General features: G+C 43.3%; 1 protein-coding gene across 4 annotated transcripts in view; it reads left to right on the plus strand.

Annotated features, from left to right (window-relative positions):
* Window positions 1-467: 467 nt before the first annotated feature.
* The window catches only part of fto (FTO alpha-ketoglutarate dependent dioxygenase), a 136,633-nt gene continuing 112,501 nt past the window's right edge, over window positions 468-24,599 (plus strand). For 2 of the 4 annotated variants that reach the window (XM_019866646.1, XM_019866648.1), the window contains exon 1: window positions 468-725. In XM_019866646.1, the coding sequence (XP_019722205.1) occupies window positions 684-725 (42 nt within the window). In that variant the 5' untranslated portion in view covers window positions 468-683. The remainder of the gene's footprint in view (window positions 726-24,599) is intronic. The other 2 variants (XM_019866647.1, XM_019866645.1) reach the window with 2 other exon arrangements.

A 24,599-nucleotide genomic window follows, 5' to 3' on the forward strand; every position in this document is an offset into this window, starting at 1 on the left:
AAAAGTAAAGTTCGGACGTCACAACTGCATTGGAGGAAAGACACAGGCAGTCCAGGTTTCCAAGTCCAACCCTCAAACTCAGAACTGTGAGGTGGTTGTGCTAACCAGTAAGGAAATGTGCTATGATCATTATTTTATATTTAATACCCTGCATTTTAATGTCTATAAATGCAAATTAAATTAATACATTTACATAAAAAGACTACAACAAATACTCTTACTAGTACTACTACTAATCACACGTTTACAGTCAATACACATCACACGCATCTTACTAGGTATTTAACTTTTTTAATGATATTTATTAGGACACTTGACTCGGTTTCACGTTGGCACATTGGTCGGCGTTTATTTGGTGAGTTGATTTGTACCTGCACTCTCACCGGTGCTAAGCAACATCTGGACCGTGCCGAAGCGACTTCCGCCTTGAGCGAAAGTGCATTCTGGAACTTGAAGTTCTCTTTGTTACGCCTTCGCCTCGCTTTTGGCGAATCCCGCACTAAAGCAAGCGTATCTCGGCAAACGTGAACGATAGCACCTAATCAAAAAATAACCAGGCACGACTCACGCGTGTGGCGTTTTCAGAAAGCTGAGAATCGACGCGAACGTAAGTCCTGACGCACTACAAGAACCAGCGTAGCCCCGCACGCTAAGTCAGGCAGCGTAAACACAACTCCAGGAACATGAAAAGATCGGGTGACAGTGAGGGGGAGAAGAGAAGAAAGGTACTGATAGCGTTTTATCTCCATCGCGTCTGGCACATTTCTCACGGCTGCGCGCTCGATGAATGTCTAACGCTCCGAATGTGACGCTACTCGCTGCTTTGTGGAGGCTAGCGAGGCGCGGGAGCCACCGCATACCTCACCTTGCCTTTCTGCTTTATTATTATTATTTTTTGTTGTTGTTGTTGTTGTTTTTTTTAACTCCACTTGACGACCCCCACTCTCTTCACACACAACAACCACCATCACCAGTCAGCACAATGAGCTGCGTTGAAACGTCTTTTTAGAATAAACAAGGTGATGGCTAGCTAACTGACGCATACGTGCAACATCCTTCATCCTCCTCCTTCTCCTCATCATCATCCTTCTTTAGACGGGGAAATATGACACCGGCCTCAGTCAGCTTCAGGGAGAGAGATGGCATGAAAACAGTCTTAGAAGACAGACAATAAACAACCAGGGAGATCGTGTTAATGGATAAAAGAAAGTGTACAGAATGAACCAGGCGATTAGGGAACTAAAGCAACAGTTGAGTTAAAATGAAAGCCGTACTTGGCATTGGCTTGTTGAGGGGAGGGGGAGGGGGGGCGCACTGGCTAATTTGCATGAGACATCGTTTAAGATCCTTACCTGCTTTAACCTCTGTCAATATGGGCGTGAAGAATGGCGCACAAGAGGGGAGGGTAGGTGAGTTTGGGTTCACTGCATTAAGCATGCCGACCCCTAAGTTTGTTGCAGTTTTCCTTGCAAGACGTCGTATAACATTTTCAGAAAAAAGTACTTATTTGGTGTTTGTGCTCCATAAATTTGTGTAGTTAACATACACCAGTCCACTTATTTGATAAATGGTAAAAGTTTTCTCTTGCCCTTCTGTGTTTTTTTCACAGTCATTTGGTGGTCACTTTTTAATCATTATTGCCATTTATTTGCAAAGGCAATGTTTTGAGTGTAAAGTTAACATCCCGATCATAAAACTTGTTTGAATGTCAGGCATTCTGTATTCTCCCCTGTTCTTGGGTAAGTTTTCATTAAGGTACTCCTCTGGCGTCCCCCCCATATTCCCCAACCACATAAGAAACTGGAACGCTTGCAGACGGCCAACATGCGAACCTCACCTTTGTCTATTTTATTTTTTCATGTATTAAGAAAAATCACATTGTCTTGTTTCAGTAAATTGCTTTGTGTGTAGATATGGTATGTAAACTAATAATTAGGAAAAACACATTTTGAATATATTATAAGCAGCCATTAAAATGACATCTTTACACTTAAGACATTCTAACAATGTTGTGCAGTAACCGCCAACTCATATTAACCATTTGTAGTCGTGACTCCCAAATAAGATAAGATAAGGTAAGAAAACCTTTCATTGTCTCACAATGGAGAAATTCCCACTTCACAGCAGCAAAGTTATGAGAGGAAGAAGTAGAAGAACAAAATATACAGATAAGTGGGAAGTATAATTTTTATGATTAATAATGAGATGTGTAACTTGTGTACAGCTGTTGTAAATGCAGTACAAAAAGATAAAAAACAATTGGCAACTATTTTCCTGATGATCTTGGCTGATGTTTGAAGGGCCATAATCGGCTGGCTAATTAATCGGTCGGGCCAATAATTGAATCCCTCTATCGAGGTTTGTAATCTAGTGCACGGTGAGTCGGGAACATATCCCCCTCGATGATAAATGGGTTCATTTTACCTCAGTGTTAAAAAAAACTCAGAATCTCAAAATTAATATGAAAGGAAAACTGATTAAATATAGTGAGCAAACCCATGACATACTTCATAAATGTAACCTAATCAAAACAGAGGGTGACGTTACTTTTTGTAAAAAAAACGCAGAAGTAGACTGAAGTCAGCAAAAAAAAAAAAAAAAAAAAATCATACAAAGTTTGACGTCTGTTCCCCTGGACCTGAATTTCTGGATCTACTTCTTGCTTTGCTCAGATAAGACCATATGCTTGATGACTGCTGCCCACGTGCTGTTGATTCAATGACTAATAGTTGACGGTTTCACTCCTCTCAAGTACCAGCTGTGAGTGTGATTTTTAGAGGCTAATAAATGAAAATGGCTGATATCATAATAACCGCTTAGGACCGCCTGTAGCGTGTGTTTGTGTGTGTGTGTGCACTTATTTCACAAGCAGTAACTTTGTGGGTTCATGAGATGAGATTTAAAAAAAAAACAAAAAAAAGAACGGCCTATAATAGTCTATCTTGTCTCTTATCTCCTGACTAAACTGTTCGTCTTTGCCCACATGTGTTTGGATTGTGAAAAGTATGTCGGACGCGCTTCCTCCTGTTTACCAAAAAAAGCCAATGGTGGCCAGATGAGCCGTCGGGGTCAGAGCCAGAACTGGTTCCAGCTGGCCCTCAGGCAGACCTTGAGGCTTCTCTTCCCTGTCTCTTCTGCCCGAGTGTATTTGCTATCGGCGGTTGTATAACGACACGGGCAGGATGCTATTTAATAAGTTGGATATTGTGGTTGTCATATGTTTTCTTTCACTGTGAACTTTGTGCGCTACCGTGGCCCGTTGTCATTGTGAGTTTGGGAACAAACACACAAGCCTAGAAAATCCCACCAGACCAGACTTCCTGTCTACATTTTTATCAGCTACTTTGGGAATGCTTACAAGTCAAAGCTGCTGTACAGTCAATATGTAGTTAGACACCTCCAAGTTTCAGGGCTCAGTTTTCGGCTGTATGCACATACTCCAAGGGGATATTTCTCATGGAAAATGCACTTCATTTGTGGCATTCCTGTGCCCCTCAACTGTGAAGTTAAGCGACCAAGTATCTGTTTTGTCAGCTATTTTGTTTCTGAAAATGTGTCTGTAAACATCCCATTGTAAATTTTGCTGAATTATGATGTCACAGTTGAGCAAATGGATTCCTTTATATTGGCTTGTCAAGAGACTTTTGCTAGCGTTAGCCCTCATTAGCATTGCATGCTTGGCAGGAGTCATAACTCTTATTATTAAATAAGTAATCTTTTATGTTATATCTCAGTATATTATGGTGGACACAAATTTTAAAAAGTGAAATTCCATTTATGGTTATATTACACACAGTGAAAATCTCTGTTTATTTCTGTTAAGTTACTGTTTGCATACAATGAACACCCCAAATTCACCATCTTTTATTTACTTATCTTAACTTATCTTATCATATCTTATCTCAAGAAATTGCCGAAGAAGCGATTTCAATGTTTTTAACAGTGTGGTATGTTGAATTAATCTGTATAATATCAGTGTGTCACTGAAGAAATAAACTATTGACTTTCCGATGAGTTTCTCATTTATTAATATGTATTTGTAAATATGAGTTAGTACAGTACTAAATATTTTATATTGATTATACGTCTATATGTACAGTGGAGTAAACACCTCAATCCTCCTCATTAGTCCATAAATAATAATACATCAAACCAATATGCATTAGCAATTACTAAAAATAAACAAAATGGGTGCAGTTTAATGCATGACTTGATATGAACATTCAAAAAAATGGTTAATTTTGGTTTATAGTTGGTTTCTTTTTATTGTAGAATTGCACCTTTGCCATTAATGTTGCGTTTTGTTTTTTTACATTAGCACTGGCTTTCTTATTTCATTACACTTGACAATCATGTTAAATATTTACAATTGTTCATTAATTGATTTAAAAATGAGCGTACACTATGCATGCAGTTAAAAAGTGAGTAAAGTATTTCATTGTTTTTTTAACCATTATTCTCAACACGAGGATGAAGAGGGTTGACCCTGCATGTTCTGATGTTTTTTTTTCTTTTTTTTTTCTTTTAAATGTAAGTTGCCATTCGGGCCCTTGATGACAAGTGTAATGTGCGGCGTCCAAACAGGAAGTGTGTGCGTGTGTGAGCAGCAGGCTAAGTAATGCTCGCACAGGGTCACCAGATGTTCCGAGGTCTGGTCCTCTCTGCTTAGATCAGCCTCATTGGTTTGCTCGGGTTTGCGGCAAGCTGTTTAGGCTTCTTTTTCTTTTTTTTTTTCAGTTTGCGAACGCTCATTAAAACGGTTTGTGCTTCCCTCGGCACTTCTGTTAAATTAACAACTAGTGAGGTAAAAGCTGATTATGTGGCCGTGCGTCCCGGACACGGTTAATCAATTCTCGCCGCGCGCAAAATGCTAGCCGGTGAATTAGTGTAAAGCGAACGATTTACTGCGAGTAATGCTGACGTCCTGTCATGTCGGACGTGGTGTTTTAGCAAGAGATGGTGGGGGGGGGGGCGTCTGATTTGGCTCAATCAGCACTTTTGTGTCTCTGTCCACCATATTTTCCCCCTCCATCTTGCTTGCTCTATTAATGAGCCTGTAATGGAGAAATAGTGTGAGCTGGTGACATAAAAAAGGCTAGCATATAAGGTCCCAACAGCGCAAGATTTACACCCCGGCTTTTTGTGGAATGGCAAAAAGGGGAACAATTCGACATGGGGGGGCTTCATCAGACCCCCACTGGTTGAACTGTGGAAAAGCCGGGCCTCCCGAAAAATACGGCTGTGCCAGATAATGACACCATTACACTAATGGAGCTGGCAAATGAAGGAGAACCTTGATGCCCTACTTTATTACCGGAGGGGGTCGTTTACTCGCTGCATTCCTAATGGCCTTGAGCACACAGTATTGATCAGGCTATCATGCTGCTAATCCTCCACTGAATTACTTATCACCTGCAAGGTGTCGATCCGACGCTATGCCCCGTTCTGGCCTTGCCGCCGGGAGTCCAGCAGGGGACCCAGTGGGCCATTTATCCACTCTTGATTTAAGGCCAAACGGGGATGGTGTCCGTGAGGTCTTCGACGGGCCGTGGGCCGGCCAGCTCAATTACCATCCCAAAAAATAAAAAGAAAGCCAAGCAAATGAAGCTAACAGCTTTCATTTAATTAAGGAGAAGGCGATGATGTGGTTTCCCTCCCCTTTATGGCCCCGTTGGCTGCCGTGGAAGCTGTGAGGTTGGATGTTGTTCTCGCTAATTGCGCTGTAAATAAGAGTGAGGGCAGATGCTTTGCACCAGCTCTTCGGTCAGCGTTTATTACAAAGGGCTTTACATCCATAATGTTACTTCCTGTTTTTATTTTCAACCACATGACTCTGGAAAGAAATCCGATGATATTGCAGAGTGCTTGTCAGTCAATCAAAGAATTGGTTTGAACCGATCAGAGTCACAGTGATCTGGAATCGATCCGACTCACTTCGGCCAAAAGGCACGCCGGACTGGTCGCCATTGAAAAGTCGAGTTTGTTTTAAGCAAACCTGACACGTATGAACTGAACCTCACACTCGGTTTCGAGTTTAATTAGGTCAGCATCTGTTCTGTTCAGGGTCGAGGTGATGTGTAGTCTGTCCCAGTTGATTGTGAATGAAACGCAGCTTCACCTTGAACTAGTTGGCATTCAATGGAAAGAGTTCGTTTTAAGCGTAGCACACCTGGCAAGTGTGAATGAAGCCTCAAGTTCAGTTACAATTCTGATTACATAATAGTTCTACGGGAGAATGGAAGATTGTGTGGGGTTGATCATGGGAACGAGGCAGCGAATGGCGTAGCCCAGGGGTGTCAAACTCATTTCACATTGTGGGCCACATGCGGCCTCGGGAGATGTCAAGTTGGCCGGACCATTAAAATGATACCATACTCGGCTATAAATAACCAAAATATCATGTATTTCTTTTGTTGGCAAACGCTTGTCGCTTCTCGCGACATACAAGTTCAGCCGCCTTCATCATACATCGTTTAACAAAATCACCGTCGGAATAAGGCTTTGATGCTAATGCTATTTCACTAGCAATTAGGTAGCTGCTGAGTTGGGTCTGTCTCAGTGACAGACTGAGACTGCTGTTGTCTTCTTCTCTGATCAAAACAATGTTGTCTTCTACTCTGATCAAAACAGTGTTTCCCCTTAGCGAATGATCTATGAATTGCAGCTTATTAAAATTATTCATTCCCTGTCTTTTATGTATTTTTTCACTTTTAAAGTCTCTTGCGGGCCTGGTCGAACCTCCTTGGGAGCCGGTTCCGGCCCATGGGCCGGATGTTTGACACCGATAGTGTAGCCCGAGCCCACCGTCATGACAAATGAAAAGGAGGGTCAGGTCAGAAGCCCTGTGTGTGCGACCTGTCATATCCTTGGCTCCTTTACAAGGCCCTCGTGTGCATTAGGAACCATGGCATCTTCACATCCGCGGAGCCCTCCACGCACCTTTGGCCTCGGCTAATCAAGGCTTTAGCTTAAGGGGGGCATTTAGCCCCCTGTTGGCTCGAGCCACTCCACGAGTGGTAAAGATGTATTTATATTTTCCCATCTGAAACTACCTGGAGTTATTGATCCAGATATTCAGTCATTTCTTTCAGCGCCAGCCATCAATATTGTGCAAACATCCGTCCACGCGAGGCTTGACCTCAGCCGCCCCCCGCCTCTATTTTCCCCCCCTCACTCCCATTGGAGTTCAATGATATACTATTGTGAAAATTAAAATCAATGAATGAATTATGAAGTTTTGGTGATATAATATAGTGCGAGCCCGAGCCCTCGGGCCTTTCATTGATCTCCTCAGTGAGCGTTGATTAGTCTGCAGCTCATGTTTTCCTCGATGTGTTTTTACCTTGTCCTGCTCACTTTGAACCTTTTTTGACAGCGAAGTTAACAGATCGAGTTGATTAGTCAAGCCTGGCGAATTTAATTCCGCCACCGCCGCCACTAAAACCAGGACGACATTTGGTCGTTGGGTGTAAGGTCGTCATATCTTTTGTCGGGTCGTGCTAATCAGTCGTAAGTCAGCTTTTAGAGCGAGAGCGGTAATTGTGGCGCGGATCATGGTGACATTTAGAAATCCGTTAGACAATTCCCGAGAACAAAAGGAGCCGCTAAGTTGGCGTTTATGAGGCGTGTGATGAGTCGCCGGCGATGACTTCTTGTTATCAACTCGAAAGGGTCAGGAATAGCTTCTCGTGCTCAAATGTGGGAAACCATGCGCGTCGTTCCTTCATTTCCTGCCACTTTTTCTTTTTTTCTTCTCCTTTTAATGCAGCTTATCCATGTTGGACGCATGACATTTCAAAGGAATCGTGATGTCTACATTTGGTTTGCATCTGGAGAGATAATAATCAGCTTTTCAAGGCTCCATCTGCATTGTTTTGTGAAGATGGTCTGCCACCATCTCCCATATGTGCTTTTGAGGCTTTGTGATCAAACCACACTCTTAAATGGAAAATCAGATACCCCGTGCGAGGGTTTTTTGTTGTTTGGAGTGGTTCTGCCTTGGTGAGACGTCACAGTAAATCAAAGTGTCGTCTGCCAGCAGTGATTCTGCAAACGTTTTACGACAGCCGCTTCATCAACTCTTATTTGTTTAAAAAAAATAAAATAAAAAATTCATTGGAACACGAGAATTTTTATGAATGTGCCGAGCTCCTGTTTTTAATATTATGCAGAATAATGCAACCCAAAGACGAGTTATCTCACTGCTGGAATAAAAACTCAGTTTTGCCTCATGTGCTTCAAGTCGCACTTGATCAAAATGAACATAATTTTTGACAATCGATGAATCAATGACAAATGTCCAAGAGAGTGCAATATAGTGTAAAATACATAACGTCCAATATTTTCGACAAACATTTTTGTACCAAAAAAAAAAGCTTTTAAAATTGAAAGAGAAAGAAAAGTCATTTGCTGTGGCTAACCTCTTTCTTACAATTGTATGACATCAAACCATAGTTATTATCTTTTAAGTTTTTTTTTTTTTTGCTAGACGCTTTGCGAGACCCGCAACACAAGCAGTTGCTTCTCTTTTTTTTTTCTTCCCACCTCAATGTTAACCGTAGCGCACACGGATTGATGATTGATTTCAAAACACATGAGGGAGGGCAAAGAAACTTAACACACATCACAACAAGATATATCGTTCAGAAAGCATCCACGAATCTGACCCTTCAGCAGTCTCACTAAGTCCATTTGTTTTCTTTTTGAAGGACATATTTTTTTTGTCACATTTTTTAACGTAATGCTTGGATATGTCTTCGTGAAGGAAATGCATCACTTACACTGTACAATCATGCGAAAAAGATTAGAACACGTTATTTGTTTTTCAGATTCACTGTACATTTGTTGTTTTATTTTCACATTTTATTTGTGGATCACAGTAGTTGCTCATGTTGAACTGTGGGGATGGGTTTGTAGTTGCCAAAGACTGAGACCCTTTCTGCTAAATGGTGATTTCTTGCCTGAATTGGGACAAACTATTACTTTAAACCTTTATTCGTGAAGAAACTTTCATGATGTCATTCGAAATTCTGAGTGTACCTTTACCTCCTGGATGGTTTCCTCCCATAGCAGTAGTCAGCCTGATTATCTAAACAGCTCTTGACAGCTTTTGTGTCTGACAGCCCCTGCCGAGGACCTCCTAATGGTGTTGAGACATTAGCCACACATGTCAAGAGTGTTGGCAAACAAGGCTGCGACGCGGCTCCGGCAAACCGGCCGACCAGATCAGCCGTCACATTCGATGAGATTACGTCCAACGTGACCCGCCCGCGTCGGGGTTCATCTGTCATGCGCGTGTCCCATCACCGCAGAGACACGGAATAATCAGTCTAATCAATAGATGGCAGTGGCTCATTGGGCCGCTGCTGAATAAACATGGGACTGACCCGCTCACCTCCTACAAAGAGGCAAGAGCCTCCGGGGGGTTCATTAGCTCGCCGAGGCTATGATCCGCCTCAGACGTTACTTTCCATTTTCTGTTGGTCTGCCAATCTGATGCCGGAGTTTTGACATCCGTAATTGTGAGCCACGGGTTTGGACGGCTCTTCCAATGCGTCATTGTCTGTCCATATTTACCGATCCGTTGGACAGAAGCCCGTTCAAAACCGCATGTGTTAGCAAAGACATCGTCTTACTTTTCAAGCTATTTTCCTTCCTAATGACTCACCTTTCCAATGAAATACACTCTGCTCCGGTGATGCCCGACATGTGGTTTTAATGGAAAATGCGAAACGGTGATTGCCAAACGCTGCAGGAGACCATGTTCACGAGGCGGTGTAAAGAGCAACTGTTAATTTGTACATCATAACTTCTCATCCATAAACGTGAGCGATGAAAGCGTGTTGAAATACCTGACGTTGGACCTGTCGTCCCAAACTGAATTCTGGTCATGCTTCTTATTTCAGGCCAGGTTGACTGGCAGAATTAGCTTTGCGGGTACCATGGCATTGTTTAAAAGCACCACAAGTAATTGTTGAGATAAGAAGGATATGACTGTGAGGTGATGCTGGTGTAATGCGAATACTTGCCAGGATTGTTGGTTTATTTGTTGAATGGGTGTTGTCCCTGATGGGATTGCGGTTTACTTATTTGACTTTCATGCATGCAGCAAGGGTTTAGTGACTGTGTTCATGTGGGTGTGAAAAGTCGTCAAACTTGATGTGCCCTGTGATTGACTAGCAACCAGTTCAGGGCGTACTTTACATTTCACTACACGTCAGCTTGGAAAGGCTTCGGCTCCCCATGTAATTGATGAATGTTGAATGAAAAACAAGCATTCTACCCACTTTTGCTGCGTCAGCTCAATAGAGTTAATACAAGGCTAATTTAGTGTTCCTTTACGTCTGCCTTTTTCACCTTGCTTTTCTGCATTTGAGAAGTCTTTTCCTCCTGCGTTCAGGTGGTCTCGTTGCATGTCTCAGTGATTCTTTGTCTCTGATTCCCCACCGTGTGTTTTTTCCTCATCAGTCTTAAGTTCTCCTTGCATATGCGCAAGGGCCAGTGACAACTTGACTGGCACGCTGTCAAGGAAAGGTACTGCCTTTCAAACGGCAGAACATCCGATTGGCCCTTTTCTTTGAGCATGTGTACGTGTGTGTGTGTGTGTGTGTGTGTGTGTGTGTGTGTGTGTGTGTGTGTGTGTGTGTGTGTGTGTGGGAGAGAAAAAGAAGCATGTGGGGAGGGGGGTGGACGGGGGGGTTGTCGGGGCTTGACCGGCACGCTTTGCATGTTCTTCTTGAGACAGGTGCTCCTGGGTGAGCACTGGTGCATGACAGTTGCCTTTCATCGCTGTCTTCTCTCCACTTAACCCTCTGACCAGCCCCCTCCTTTCCTTTTTCTTCTTCCTCCTCCTCGTCTTTGCCTGACCTCCTTTTATTGGCACTTCCCTTGGCCCGTCCTGAGTGATGGAACGCTAAGGTTGGCTGGTGGGCGACCGGGGGTGCTCCGTGTGAGGTTTGGTGCACCCGGTGCGGCGCCGACACTGTCTGCCCGATCCCACATAGACAATAAACATCCACAACTTTTTTTTTTTTCTTCTCAACTGTCCGTAATTCCGTCCACCGGCGCTGTCAAGCATTTGATCAAACGTGCATAAGCGATGAGTTACCCTCCCCGATATAAAGCAGGGAGATTTTTTTTCTTTTCTTCTTGAGCTCTGTTTATTCAGATGAGGCTGACTTGAGAGGGGGGCAAGTGGGTCACAACCACTTGCCTGGTTCAAGCGCTCCTGAATTGAGGCTTGTCTCCAGCGGCATGCGGAAAGAAAAGAAACACAAGGCGGGGTGAGGAGCGAGCATGTCAGGCCTATTTGTGTGTGTGTGTGTGTGTGTGTGTGTGTGTGTGTGTGTGTGTGTGTGTGTGTGTGTGTGTGTGTGTGTGTGTGTGTGGTGGGGGGTATGCGTGTGTGGGTGCGAGTGCGCCATGGCAGGGGCTGGGGTTAGGGAGTGTAAGGGTTCACCTGTCAACCCCTGCGTCATGCTTGCCTCAGCCCCGTTATGTCGAGGGCCTCTTTGTCGCGGAACTTTTTGAAGCGGAGTAAGTGTGGCCACTAGGGTGGCCTTGACTCCTGAAACTAGTTGCTTATGTTATGAAAATTGACTTTTTAATTGCTTGGACACAGAGGGTTGGGTCTCTGATGTGCCTGCTCATTCATCAGTTTTAAATTAAACTAAACAAAATAGTCAATCTTTTTTATAGACATATTTCTGAAAAGGTATCTGCAATCAAGCGGTTGTGTATATCTGCCCCACTGTGGCATAACTGTAGGGCAAGCATACATAATTGGCATCCATGTGTAAAGGGTTAAATTAGCATGTGATTGCTTTGGGTACGCACAATTCATTTGCAGTCTGGACAAGGAGCAGTCAACATCTCCTGCTCTAGAGAAGTCTTTCAAAGACCCTCTCTAATAATCACTTAAAAAAAATAAGCGCTCTTGTTTTGAAACACTATCCATAATTTCTTGGAAAGCAAGTATAGAATTACAGCATTTTTTTTTTGAACACGTCTGCTCACAATGGAAGCATCACTTCCTCGTCTACCCGAGGAAGCGTCATTTCCTAGTGTAAGGAAGGCGAGAGGAGTCAAGTGGTGCATTCAAGTGCGCTCAGTTTGTTCGAGAACCGAAATTTGTTCATCATCCGAGGCATAAAAAAACTCAATTTTTGGTCAAAAACCGAATTGGTCGAGAACCGAGACGTTCGAAAACCGAGGTTTGACTGTATATATATTTCACAGTTTCCCTACAACAGAAGTTTCACAAGTCACGTATATTTCATCTGACACAAAGTGGGAGCCGCATTCGTCGGCATTTAATAGTTGTTCCACTTGTTGTCAAGAGTGTCAGCGACGCCAGGAGCTTAATCCAACAACAGCGCCGCACCGTTCCCGCCCTCCCCGTTATCTTGCCGACGAGTGGACTGCTTCGTCGCAGTCTTTGTCACGCATAGGGGGTGGCATTGTCGCATACGAGATGGACTCACGTAAATGCGGTGACAGGCTAGTGTCTTGGCTGAGTGACAGCGCGGCGGGATTGGGCTAATCTGAACGACTGACTGTCCCCGTAACTGGTGCGGAGTAGTCAGCTTCAGCGGAGTTATCAGTGTTTGTAAGTCCTTCTGCTGCGCAGGGATGACAATAGGGATTAGTGCCAAGGTTCTTTAAACTGTTTTTTTTTTTTTTTTTTTTTTTTATTTTATATTTGAGAGGAGGGAACCCCCCCCCCCCCTTCTTATCGTGGTCTCTGCAGGATGCTGCTGCGAGTTTTTCCTTGACTGTCAATTAAAGAGGGGATCATTAACTTCAAGGGTATAAATGTTCTAACACTGGTATTACGTTGGGAAGCTAAGTCGCTGACAGATGTTCCAACTTTAATTCTCCGCTTGTTTTTTTTTTTTGTCCTTTAATTAATTTATGTATCGCTTCTCTGGGCTTTTAAATATTCCTTTCCCCCTGCCTGCTCTTTTGTTAGCCTGTAATCTTGCTTGCCGCGCTCGTCACAAAAATGATTGGGCCTTGCCGGTGTTTCACATGTGGTTCAATCGGCTAATGTATTCATTAGCTGCAGAAAACCGAAAGGTAAACAGTGTGTGTGTGTGTGTGTGTGTGTGTGTGTGTGTGTGTGTGTGTGTGTGTGTGTGTGTGTGTGTGTGTGTGTGGGTGGTAGCCGAGGGAGGATGAAATAAAAGCATGTTTGCCTCTCCTGGTTCTCCAACAAGAGGACCGGACTACTTAAGAGTGGCACTTGATGAAAACAAAACAGCTTGTATCCCTGTACAAGGTGTTTTGTTGTTGTTGTTGTTTTGTGTGGAGATAAACAAAAGAAGCACACTACTTTTGGGAGTTTGACGCACGAGTGGGAAGGCAGTTGAGGCCTGAGTTCTTTTTTTCCCCTACTCTGATGGGAAGTGCGAGCGACAGGAAACAGTCGGTAGCGGGCAGCCTCCTCGCCGAAGAAGCAAATAAACGAGGCGAGGCTATAGGGGGAAGCGGAAGAGACTGCTAATGGGCAGACTCTTCATCCACCGACGTCACCCTCCCCGTTTCTCCCGTGACAGCTCCTTTCCTTTGTTCTCAACCCGCGGCGGGCCGCTCTCTGCCAGGGGATCCATGACAAGTTTTAGCGGGATGATCAAATGCAGCGGTGACACCTGATTAGGCTATAGCTCGTGTTTACAGTCCCCCTCCCCGCTCCTTCCTCGTCCTTATCCCTCCTTCTTAGACAACAAGGGAGACTTCACCTTGACTAATTAAATTTGCACCTGCAATGCCAGCTGTGACAGCCACTGGAGGGCTGCATGTATTTATGTCACTCCATACATACTTCCTGTGACGCTCATGGAGGCTGAGTGCGATCTGGTGTGGGTTTCTCCGATAGCCGTCTTTATTGTGCCTTGTGTTCGCTGCGATTTGGGCCAAAATAAAAAAAAATAAATAAATAAAATAAATAAATAAATAAAAGAAGGTTATTACACGGGTGACGGTGGTATAATAGGGAGCCAGTCCGGGGGGCACTGTTGAGCAGCCTTGTGGAAAAAATAAATGGGAGTGCATAATATTACAAATTTTCCTATCTGCATTACCCGATGTTTATATTATATTATATCATACCTTGGAAAAAACCCAATGAAACATAATGAGAGAGAATTAAAAGAAAACCTGGTTGTATAAAGTGCAATTAAGCTCAGGTTCTCCATTTTCCACTCGGTTAGTTGAATGTTCCCCTCTTCTATGCTCTATGCGAGTGTTTTCATTTTGCGTTTGAATCTTTGTCCCATTCAATAAATGGCTGCAAGTGTGTCGGCAACTGTTGTCCTTTTTATTTCACTTCACTTGAGCGTCAGCACGCCCAGGGTATCATATTAGCCTTTTTGAGAGGTGCGTCATCAGTCAAGTTATGGTTTCCCTGCCCGCTGGCCCTGTTTTCAAACAATACTTACAGTAAATTCTTAATTAGATATGTCGGCCGACCGCTGGATGAAGTAGGGAAGTGTTGACGCTTTGTGGCCAAAATGCACATGAATATGTTGCATCAGTGGCCAATCAATGTACCACCTTTAAAAAAACACACACACACACACACACGCACACACACACACACACACACACACACTCTTCATTGCTCAGTGTATAGAAATTTTGATTGAAAGCAAAACTAATTATATATGTAGCGGATGAAATCGTGAAACAATAATCAGTGGCCAAAGAGCACTTCGGTACGTAACGCACAATGAGTCCGTGAATGGGATCAATCGAATATTCACAGTAGGAGTAAAAAGAGCGAAGATAATTGACCAGTTTAAGTGGATAAGACTCAAAACATTGAACATTGAATATTAAAAAGCAACAGCCTGTTAATTTCATCACATTTATTGATTGTTTTTTTTTTTTTTTTTTTTACAAGTCAGTCTCAAAACTTAAGGTGGCCCGACACGGTCATGTTGTGGTGCTGAGCCATGGGGCCACCGGGACACCGTTCATGTCGAACCCTGGGGAGACCTGCTGAAACTTGCTTATGGCTCAGATTTTGGCCCACAGCACAAAACAAACCGATAAACAAAAACACCAAAAGCTCAAACGTTGGGACCCTCCCAAATCAAGACACCACTATACATCAAACTAGACTGTGCTTTAAGATGGTGAAATAATAATGTAAAATTATTTGGTGGTCTAATGGTTAACGTGTCTGCCTTACAGTTGTGAGGTTTGATGTTTGATTCTCAACTCTTGTGTGGAGTTTGCATGTTCTTTTCTTTCGGTTGCCTGGCTTCCTCCCAGTTTCCCAAAATATCAAAATGGCAAACAAAATTGATTTTTGTGTGACTATACTTTCAAGCTCAGTAATTATAATAATTGAAAGCGACACAACTGAATAATTCTCTCTCAAAGAATGGACTTCATGTATGAATTATTCTCATAAGAGTCATCTCTTATGGGGCAGAGATTGTCTAGTTGTTTCCATAAAACCTCATACACACGTGACAAACAACTGATTGCTTCATTTGATGAATAAAATATTTGATGGTGAGTCTGAGTGCAGATCCTTAACGCGTACGCCAATACCCATATACTTTTTTGAAATGCCAATATTGGCCCACTTAATCGGCAGACCAGTATTAGACTGTATATCGCTCAGGCTTCTGTCTATTACAGCATTGCAATTTGGGATGTGTTATTGCTGACGATAACAAACACGTAATTGAGTCTTATAACTTGCGATGCCTTTGAACCCCGCAGTTAAAAAGAATAGGTGTCTTCCTTCTCGCTCTGGGGGCTGTCATTTGATCATTCATTAACATGGGCACGGTTTCTTGTTTGTGTAAGTGCGTGTGTATCTGTCTAAAATCCTTGTTGCGAGTGTATAGAAGCCACCCACCAAAGTGAGTGGGACATCAGTCACCGTGTTGCTGTGCTGGAGACGGGGCTGGGTAATTTGTGGCTTCTCTCACCCATCTATACCCCACCTCGCCCCCTCACCTCACGACCTGCCTCCCCCATCCTCAAATTGACCCGGCCCGACTGCTGGTCATGCTGTATTACATGGGTTAGATGAAGTAATTATTTCTAGGCCACTGACTACAAGCAAGATTAATAGTTTTTGAAACGGCCATAATGGAGGGCTGACCCGTCGTGACATAAGCATTATTTCAAGCTCACCTCCACTCTCATCCCTCTCACCTCTGGGCACCGACCGAGTGTGATTTATACCTTGGCTAATGACCAGCGCGGGGCTCCAGCAGGCCCCACCCTAAGAGTTTTACCGTCACTCCAAGAGCGCATTGATTGTATCAGAGAGAAGAGGCCGTGTCATTGTAATAATTTTGTTGACAGAAAACGGTCCAGGATTCAGTCTGCGAACGACGGCCAGTTTAAGCGGGTTTGAATTGCTGCAAACGGCATTGTTGTCGAATGAACCACAAAGGGACACTTTCTCGTGATACATCAAAGTGCTGTCTTCTTTGCCGTCCCTTGTGAAAGGTGCCAAAACAGAAAAGGGGTGTTGAAGTCAACTCACAAATTTGCCGACTTCGAAGTTGAATCGGAAGCGGAATGACAACCGTGCGTAAGGGGATTGAAGTTTCCCACTTCAGTCATCCCAGCACACCATTTTTTGTCGAAAGCCATTGTCCTTAAATAAGTAGCTGTTTATGACTTAAGCACAAAGTGTGATTACTTTTGCCACCTCAGCCTGGGATAGTTAACAGCGTCTTCCATAGTGAGATAAGCGCAGCCATTAAAAAATATTGCATTTTTAAATCCTTTCATGTTTTGAATGTGATTTTTGATCATGAACCAGCTGCCGATTTTTATTTGAACATCTTCATATCCTTCATTTCCACCTTCTGTTCCAGTGTCTTGCCTGCTCTCACCCCATTCCTGATGTTCTTAAGCTGAAATGGCCAGACAGAAGCTCCAAAGTTGACACTAGGTGGCACTTGGACATCATTCTATCACTTGTGCCCTCCACCCGCTAGCCCCCTCCCACCACTCTTTTTTCCACACTCCACTCCACTCTATCTCTTAAGTACACCTCACATGTCAGCGTGTTTTATTTTTATTGGACGGAGGGCAGTGTGTAATGCATTCACCTCCGTTCCTGCCAGCTGTTAAATGCCCCAGAACATGGTCTGGCCAGGCTCCGCCCCGTTAACCCCTCTGATTGGCTGTAATAATTAGCAGAAGTGAACAGTAACTGAGGCGTTTGGCGAGGGACAGCAAGAGACTCGTTGAAGTTGTACGTGACTGAAAACCCGGCGCGGCCGCTAGTCTGCCGGACCCGAGCGTTCATTTTAGGCTTTAATATTAACTCTCAACTTATAACGCATGCATGCAGTGCGCCACCAGCAATTACATTTTCAAATGGCTGGGTTTGTAAACCTCCAGCGTGTTAATCTGTCACCATTCAAGCTACTGGGAAAGAGTGAAAAGAGGATTAAGCCATTCAATTCCTGGTAGAATATTTCCCTTTGTTCGGAATGAGTGAAGGAAAAATAAATAAAGAAACGAAGTGGCTTGTCAAGCAAGACGAGCGGCCCCGCAGCCTGCTCCGACTATTTCAGCTAAGGCCATTATGGAAAAATTATCGGCTTCCCGAGTTCAGGAAGACGGCGTGCCGGCCGTGTAAACAATCCCAAATGATCCTGGTTTGTTAATTCAATATTAATCTTAGATCACATCATAATGCCAGTCTATCTGGGTCAAACATGAGATTGAATCAGACCTGTTTCGGCTGGCTCTGTTTTGAAGCGTATTTATTTTTCTTCCTAGTGGCTTAGGTGATTGTCAGCAGCTGCTTACTTGGTAATAATCTGCAATAAAAAAAATAAATGCGACAGAACGGGGCTCATAGTAATAAATAATTCAAGAGTTTGTCCTAGCTGTCCCCGCGAAACAGGATATCAATGATAGCTGGGTGGCTTGTCGCAGTTTGAAAGATAAGCAGCTCAACAATGTTCTTTGGCAAATTAAGTGAGACCACATATATCTTTATCTATGCATCGTATGATCTTCCAAAATATGCGTCTCCGAAATGGCCTTTTTATATTGTATGCATAAGGGTAAAGTCTCGGAATGTTTTTTTTTTTCCAGACGGCACTGAATAAAATCTGGTGTTTAGCATAAGGTTACAATCGAGTGTACAATCATTGTTATAGCTGTCAACCAGTCTTAGCGCTGCATTTACCCATGACTTCCAACCTCTGTTGGTTGGATTGCACATTATCTTTATCCGAGATGAGGTACTTGACTGCGCGGTGTCACACAGATCTAATATGGAGCCAAAAGGACAGCGAGTCTGGAAATCGTCATTTGAAGAGGTTGCTTGTCACATGATGGGTTTGATCAGGCAGCAGTGCAGTACGCAGAGCCGGGTCTTTGCACTGTCTAACAGTGGTACTGGATTAGAGGCACAAGCCACTTCGCCTGTGATCAGTCACTCAGATCCAGAGACACATAGGGGGACTGAAATCCCACTTGCGCGCTTCATCCGCGTCGTTTTCCGGCTTCCTCGTCAAACCTCGTCCATAGAAATTCACGACTCATCTGCTGACAGTTGATTGTGGAAGACAGTAAACTGCTGCTCTTTGGTATGATAAGGTATCGTCAATCTTGTATTACCCAATGCGCTACTGTACTGTTATCGAACATTTTCAGATTTTTGTTATTTTTTTTCGGTTGACAGTTGGTAGATAAGTGCGATGTATGTTATACAACATCCACATTGCAAGACGCGATCTCGTTTTGCCAGTAAGCTTCAGTAGAGTAGTGCTTACGTATGTGCAGTGGAAGCTAGCAGACGTTAGCTGAAAGCAGACCGCTTTGGGCTAACCTTGATTGCCGCGGGTAGATTCATATTATCGGCACAGTGAAGCGTCATTGCAAGATAACACTGTCCAATAATACATAGACAGCTACTGTGTTCTTCTGAGAACTTTATTCATCAAAAAATACCATGACACTGAACGGCACCGTGTTAATACGTCACATGGTCGCGGATCATTGAAGTGTAGCTAATGGTGAGTGATATTTATGATCTGACATACTGCAACAACGGCCTCACTCGCAGTCCCAAAGTCAGATTGATTTGAAAAAAAAAAAATCACACGACGTACTATCGCGACAGTCACACGACTGAGCGAACTAAATTTCCCGCAGCACTGATTGGACAAGCGATGTAATGTGATCATTTGGTGCGGGCGCCGTCATAGCTAATTGACATGTTGAGTCGGGTGTGTCTTAACCTCCAAGGCAAAGGCTCTGTCGAACCCCCGAGACCGGTTCGATTGAACCCAGGTTGAGAATCACTGCCCTAGACTGTTTATTCTCCAATCACGCAACGTCAACTTCTTGAGCAAACGCTCCACTTGCTCATTGTTTTTCTCAGCGCCCGTTTAAAGTCACAAACCCGGGCAGTTGACTGGGCAGAAAAGGTGAGCTTTGGATCCGGTGACCTCAGTCCTGTGGTCCTTGGATCTGTCCTTGACACTTCCTTTGGGCCAATCCTGGAGGACACCTGTCGCCCTCGCTGCAAGGCTTGCATCTCGCCGTAGCCAATTCAGCCCACCCTCCTGGGCCCGGGCTCCACTTTGCACAACCGTATTGATTTTTTGGGGGGGGGATGCTGGCGAGAGCGGGCGGGAGGAATCGAGTGAGCTCTCTAAAGGACTGACTTCTCCTTGACACCCCAAGGCGCGACAGCCCTGCAAGAACAACTCGGTGGCCCTGGTCCCTCGCGGAAAACAGCTAATCACAGTCTTTCAATCAACTCTCCTTTTTTCTATCCCATTCCTCCCTTGATCCCTCTCGCTGCTTTCCGCCCGACATCCCCCCAGCCCTGGATCCCGCCTGAATACCAAGGGACTGTGTCTGCATTAAAAATGGCCATTCCACATGGAAAACAGCTGACCTCATGAAAGCATGCTGTAATTCGAAGGTGAAAACTAAAAAGCTTTTACCCCGATCGACATAATCCTAATGGAAACATTACGGCCTGGCTGAAAAGTAACAGCAAAACAGATACTAGGCAGGGAGTCGCTGTTAGGGAACTCCTAGAAGTGGTGCTTGTTGCAACTAGGTTATGAGTTTGAATCTCGTCGATTCGGTGAAATATCGATGTTGCTGATATGCCATTTTTATCTCTCACTGTAAAGCATAAGATGGAACACGATTGCTGTCTGATCTCTGTTGGCTTTAAAGTGCAAAAAAATAGGTGCATTCTTCAGTTTTTTTTGGATGGTGCGCTGTATTATGGATGGTTTTCTGCCGTGATCAAAATGTTCATGCACAAAATGTGTCATGATATTGTTATTGGTAAAATACCAGAACAAACATCCAAACACAACTGAGCAGCAGTTTGTGTGAATTTGTGCATGCACATATGTCATAGGATAGAGACAAAATGCTGATTTTATTACAATTTTGATAAACGGTTATTTGATATCGATACTGTTGGTGTACATTTTTTTGTTTTTTTTGCCTTTGTTGTAAAAGAAGATTGTTTTCACTCTTCAATTTCATATTATGAAATTGTTATGGATGGCTCCTGCTCTCGATCATGAGCAAACATAACATTCTGATATTATTCGTGGCCACAATAATGTTGAATAATTTCGAGAGTTCAGTTCAGCTTGGAAGTATGTTTGTCACTTTTGGTGTACTGTGGGTGTCAAGCATCTCATCGTCATGTTTTTGATCTAGAGCATCAATGAAAAGGTTCTGTAAAGGAATACATGGTCACGTCTCTTAAATCGCCATCTGCTCTCTCCATATCTCCTCTCCAGATTTGACACTAGCGAAAGGTCACATGCAACATATTTCCCCCTTTGAGGTGTAGATAAGTGTGAAATAGATGTTGACACAGTAGTCACAGTGAAAAGCACTTAAACGGAATGGCCATGCGCCATCAGCGCCCGCGTCTGTTGTGGACCACGTGCATCATGTGTTGTAAATGAAACAAAAACATATCACGTTTAATCAAAATGCATCATATTCACATCGGACGTTGATGATGAAATTATGTGCGAGTTGAAATTGTACGGCTCTGACCAACCAAGGATGGGAAAATGCCGACCTTACTCTGGGACAGCTAGCTGGCCCTTTGAGGCAGATTTGAAAAAAAGTTATTGATCCTCAGGTTTGAGTGGTTAAAGATAAAGTCCGATTGATAGTGTCGTTCAAGTTGCATCGACCAGGGCAACCGATTCTAAACAGCCCCGGCAGATTGGATTAACATGGCTGCACAAACCGGCTGTAATCTGATTGGATCCAAAATAGATAAATAAATAAATAACAGGAAGCAGTGCAGCCCAAAGAGACATTCTGAAAGTATGAGAATAAACTGTTGGTAATAAATGACTCTAATTTAATGGGAAAAATATTAGAATTTAGTTCCGGAAATATCGGTCAGAAGTTCGGATGACATCAGAGCAGGTCTTGCTTGCTCTTCTTGAGGATTCACCGTTTTATTGCACTTTTACCGGCCCCAAAAGTCATTTAACAGAATTGTTTATTTTCTTAATTTCCACTGAACAGCATCACCGTTTTTAGTCGGGACGAAGTTACAGAAGTGGGGACAGTGGTGCCTAATATTCAAGGGCTATCACTCAAGGCAGACTTGTCACCAAAAGTTAACCAAAAGACTCTGACGTGCCGTTACATCACTGCGTTATTATGAAGAGCATTACATAGATGGCACCGCGGCATTATTCAAATTGGCTAGTTAGTCTGAAAAGTAGCTAAATCTAGCAACAAAAGTTTTTCATTTATTTTTTGATGTAGGACACATGAGGTCGGACAAGATTTTTCCCACTCATGCCGACAAAACTGGAAGGATCCTACCATGATGGGAAAAGCTGTAAAAAGCAAACACATGGCTAAGGAAGAATGCGAAGATGTTTGATGTTTATGGCCCTGTAATGAGTATTAGCTGTAGCATGGGTGACCTTTTTTCAAACTGGAGTGGGCGCTGTACTTGCGGCAGTCGCTACGTGTGAGGTTCCATGAGTGGGAATCTAATTAATGACCGGCAGTGGTCCCCCGCCCTCCTGCTGGTCCGGTAATGTGCGCAGATTGGTGTTATAAACAGCACGTGAAAGGTCTGCCCAGCGTCGGACGGAATGACTGGCCCTCTTGTTCAAGGAGATGGATGGAAGTGTTCTAATATTAATGATCACGTTTCCCCCCGCCGACGTGCGGAATGTTCAACGCGGTCGCCATCCGCTAACAACAATTAACAGTCGGCCTGTCTGCTATTTGTCACCGTGAACCTGTGCTACCCGTGTTTATAAGTGAATTTAAAAATGATTAACCCTACTTCTTTCTTGATTCGCAAGCGCTGTTCGGGCATTCAGCTTAAAAGGAACATCTTGTATTCATATTTATGGCTGTTGTTTCAAGTAGCGAGTTCTCGACATGTTGTATGTGTGTACGTCTCACAAACATGCTAGCTTTGGTAAAGTATATGGTTGTTTTTCATCAAGCCCTTATCATAACGTATCGCCAGTATGGATGACTTTTAGCTTTTATTTTAGGCCATGAAAACAGTACATGACAATAATTTTGCACGATTAGCATTAGATTAGCATGTTGCTAATCGAATTTCCAGCTTTCCAACGCATTTCCTGAGCTGTACAGATTGAACCAAAGTAAAGAACATTTTAGATTGCTCCTTTAATTACCTTGGTGAAATAATGTTAATCATCCTTAGGTGCCCTAAAAAGCACCATCTAAAAGTAACTTCTGATTATTTTTAATCAAATGCCAATCGTGTTTTTAAAGCATACTAATTAAGACTGTTCAAACTGTTACTGCCATACTAGTTTTCCCAAAAAGACAAATTTTTGATGTTTCACTTCCCTGAAAAAGAAAGATTTAAGCCCTTATATATAATTTTATACAATTAAAAAAATAATAATATACTGTATGAAGTTCAGCATTTTATAACCAAAAAAAAAAAAAAACAGGAAAACTAAGCATTAAGAGGGTGTTGAAGAAAATAATACTTTGAGGACTTCTGTGAATTTGAGGAATGCTGGATTGTAATTGCACTGCCGTACTGCAATCCAACTAGTTCTAAACTACTGTTCTACTAATGATCTGCTTTGGTTGAAAACAAATATTTATAAAAATAAGAACAAAAGGTTAGCACACCCATAAACTACTATTGATATTCGCACAAAGTTCAGAAGCACTTTTTTTGTTTTCGCAGATCGACCTGGTCGCATCCATCTGACCAGCCTCTCGCACTGGCAGTGTCATTCATATTCATGAGTTGGTCCTGGTCTGGGTTATGCCGACAGTTAGTTACACATTACGGGGTGCAGGGGGGGGGGGGCTCAACACCACCACATTCCAGTGAGTCATTTATCTCTTTGCCAAGTTACCCATCACACCGAGCTCTAAACTACTTGCCAGGAATTTTATAGCCGAACGGTTGCATGCAACATTGTTTACAACTCTCCGTTTTGGGTATTCTGTTGCTAGATCTCTAAACGTGTACTCCATAAGTACTACAGATGTTAGATCTTTGTCCCAATATGTGGCCTATGTCTATTTGTTGGCACATCAGTGTGGCAGGCCCATGTTTGTATGTTAAGCAAGTTCTAAAATGTCTTAGGTCGTGCCCTACCTTCTAAACAGCAGACTAAATGGACACCCTTCATCACACATTTGCAGCTCAGCAAATGTTTAATCCCTCTCAAAATTCAACATGTGGACCTTGTTAGGTATCCATTGCAGCAGCTAAAGCCTGAAGCAAACTAGTGCCCACGTGTATCTGTCGTTTCGGGGATTGTTGTGCCATCTCGGGTCTTTGTCATATTAGCTACATGTTGTGTTTTTTTTTTTTTTTTAATTTCTTGAAAAATTACACAATCACCAAACGACAATGGTTTCTCTACTGTGTATACATGTTAAACATGAACCGTAACCTTTAACGTTGAACACAGTGCTTTCCTGGAATCTGTTGGTTGTGCGTTGATTTAATCGGATTGAGAAAAAGAAAGAATTGCTTAGTGGTGAATTTTCTCTGGGTACTCCAGCCTTCTTCCAACATCCCCAAACCACGTGTGCTAGCTAAATTGGACTTTTGACTGTCGAGGGTCATCCGGGTTCCACTTGATATCATCCCTCATTTATTTCTAAATTCAAATATGGAATCAAAGCTTCAAGAGACTTTCGTCATGCACACAGAAATGTGTGCAGATGGTGGATGACCACTGACATTCTCTGTTCTCCCAGTTGCTTCACACCGGCTGCCTACATTCTGCGAGCCGGTGCCAAATGGACCCAGAAGGAAGCGCCTTTGATGCGAACGGGCTGCCCCTCTGATTCATACTTGAGTTTTACAGCCCACTTGTCAAAACTGTTGATTCGCCGTCACTTTTGCACAAGATGAGTGCTTTCTAAAACGGGTGCCACACAAGCCCCAATGGTGTGCTCTCCAAACACGGAGTTCCTTCATGAAGCTGACTCTCAAATCGCGTCACCTCTCGAGCTCTCTTTAGATGTGTTGTTGGGCCGGGGTGACATCATCCCTTGGTTTCAGGATTATCGTCTGTTTTACTGAGAGGTATTTGGACACCAAGGTGGAGCTGGAGTGGAGT

Source organism: Hippocampus comes, unplaced genomic scaffold (assembly GCF_001891065.2).
Source record: "Hippocampus comes isolate QL1 unplaced genomic scaffold, H_comes_QL1_v1.1 scaffold82, whole genome shotgun sequence".
Taxonomy (NCBI): Eukaryota; Metazoa; Chordata; class Actinopteri; order Syngnathiformes; family Syngnathidae; genus Hippocampus; species Hippocampus comes.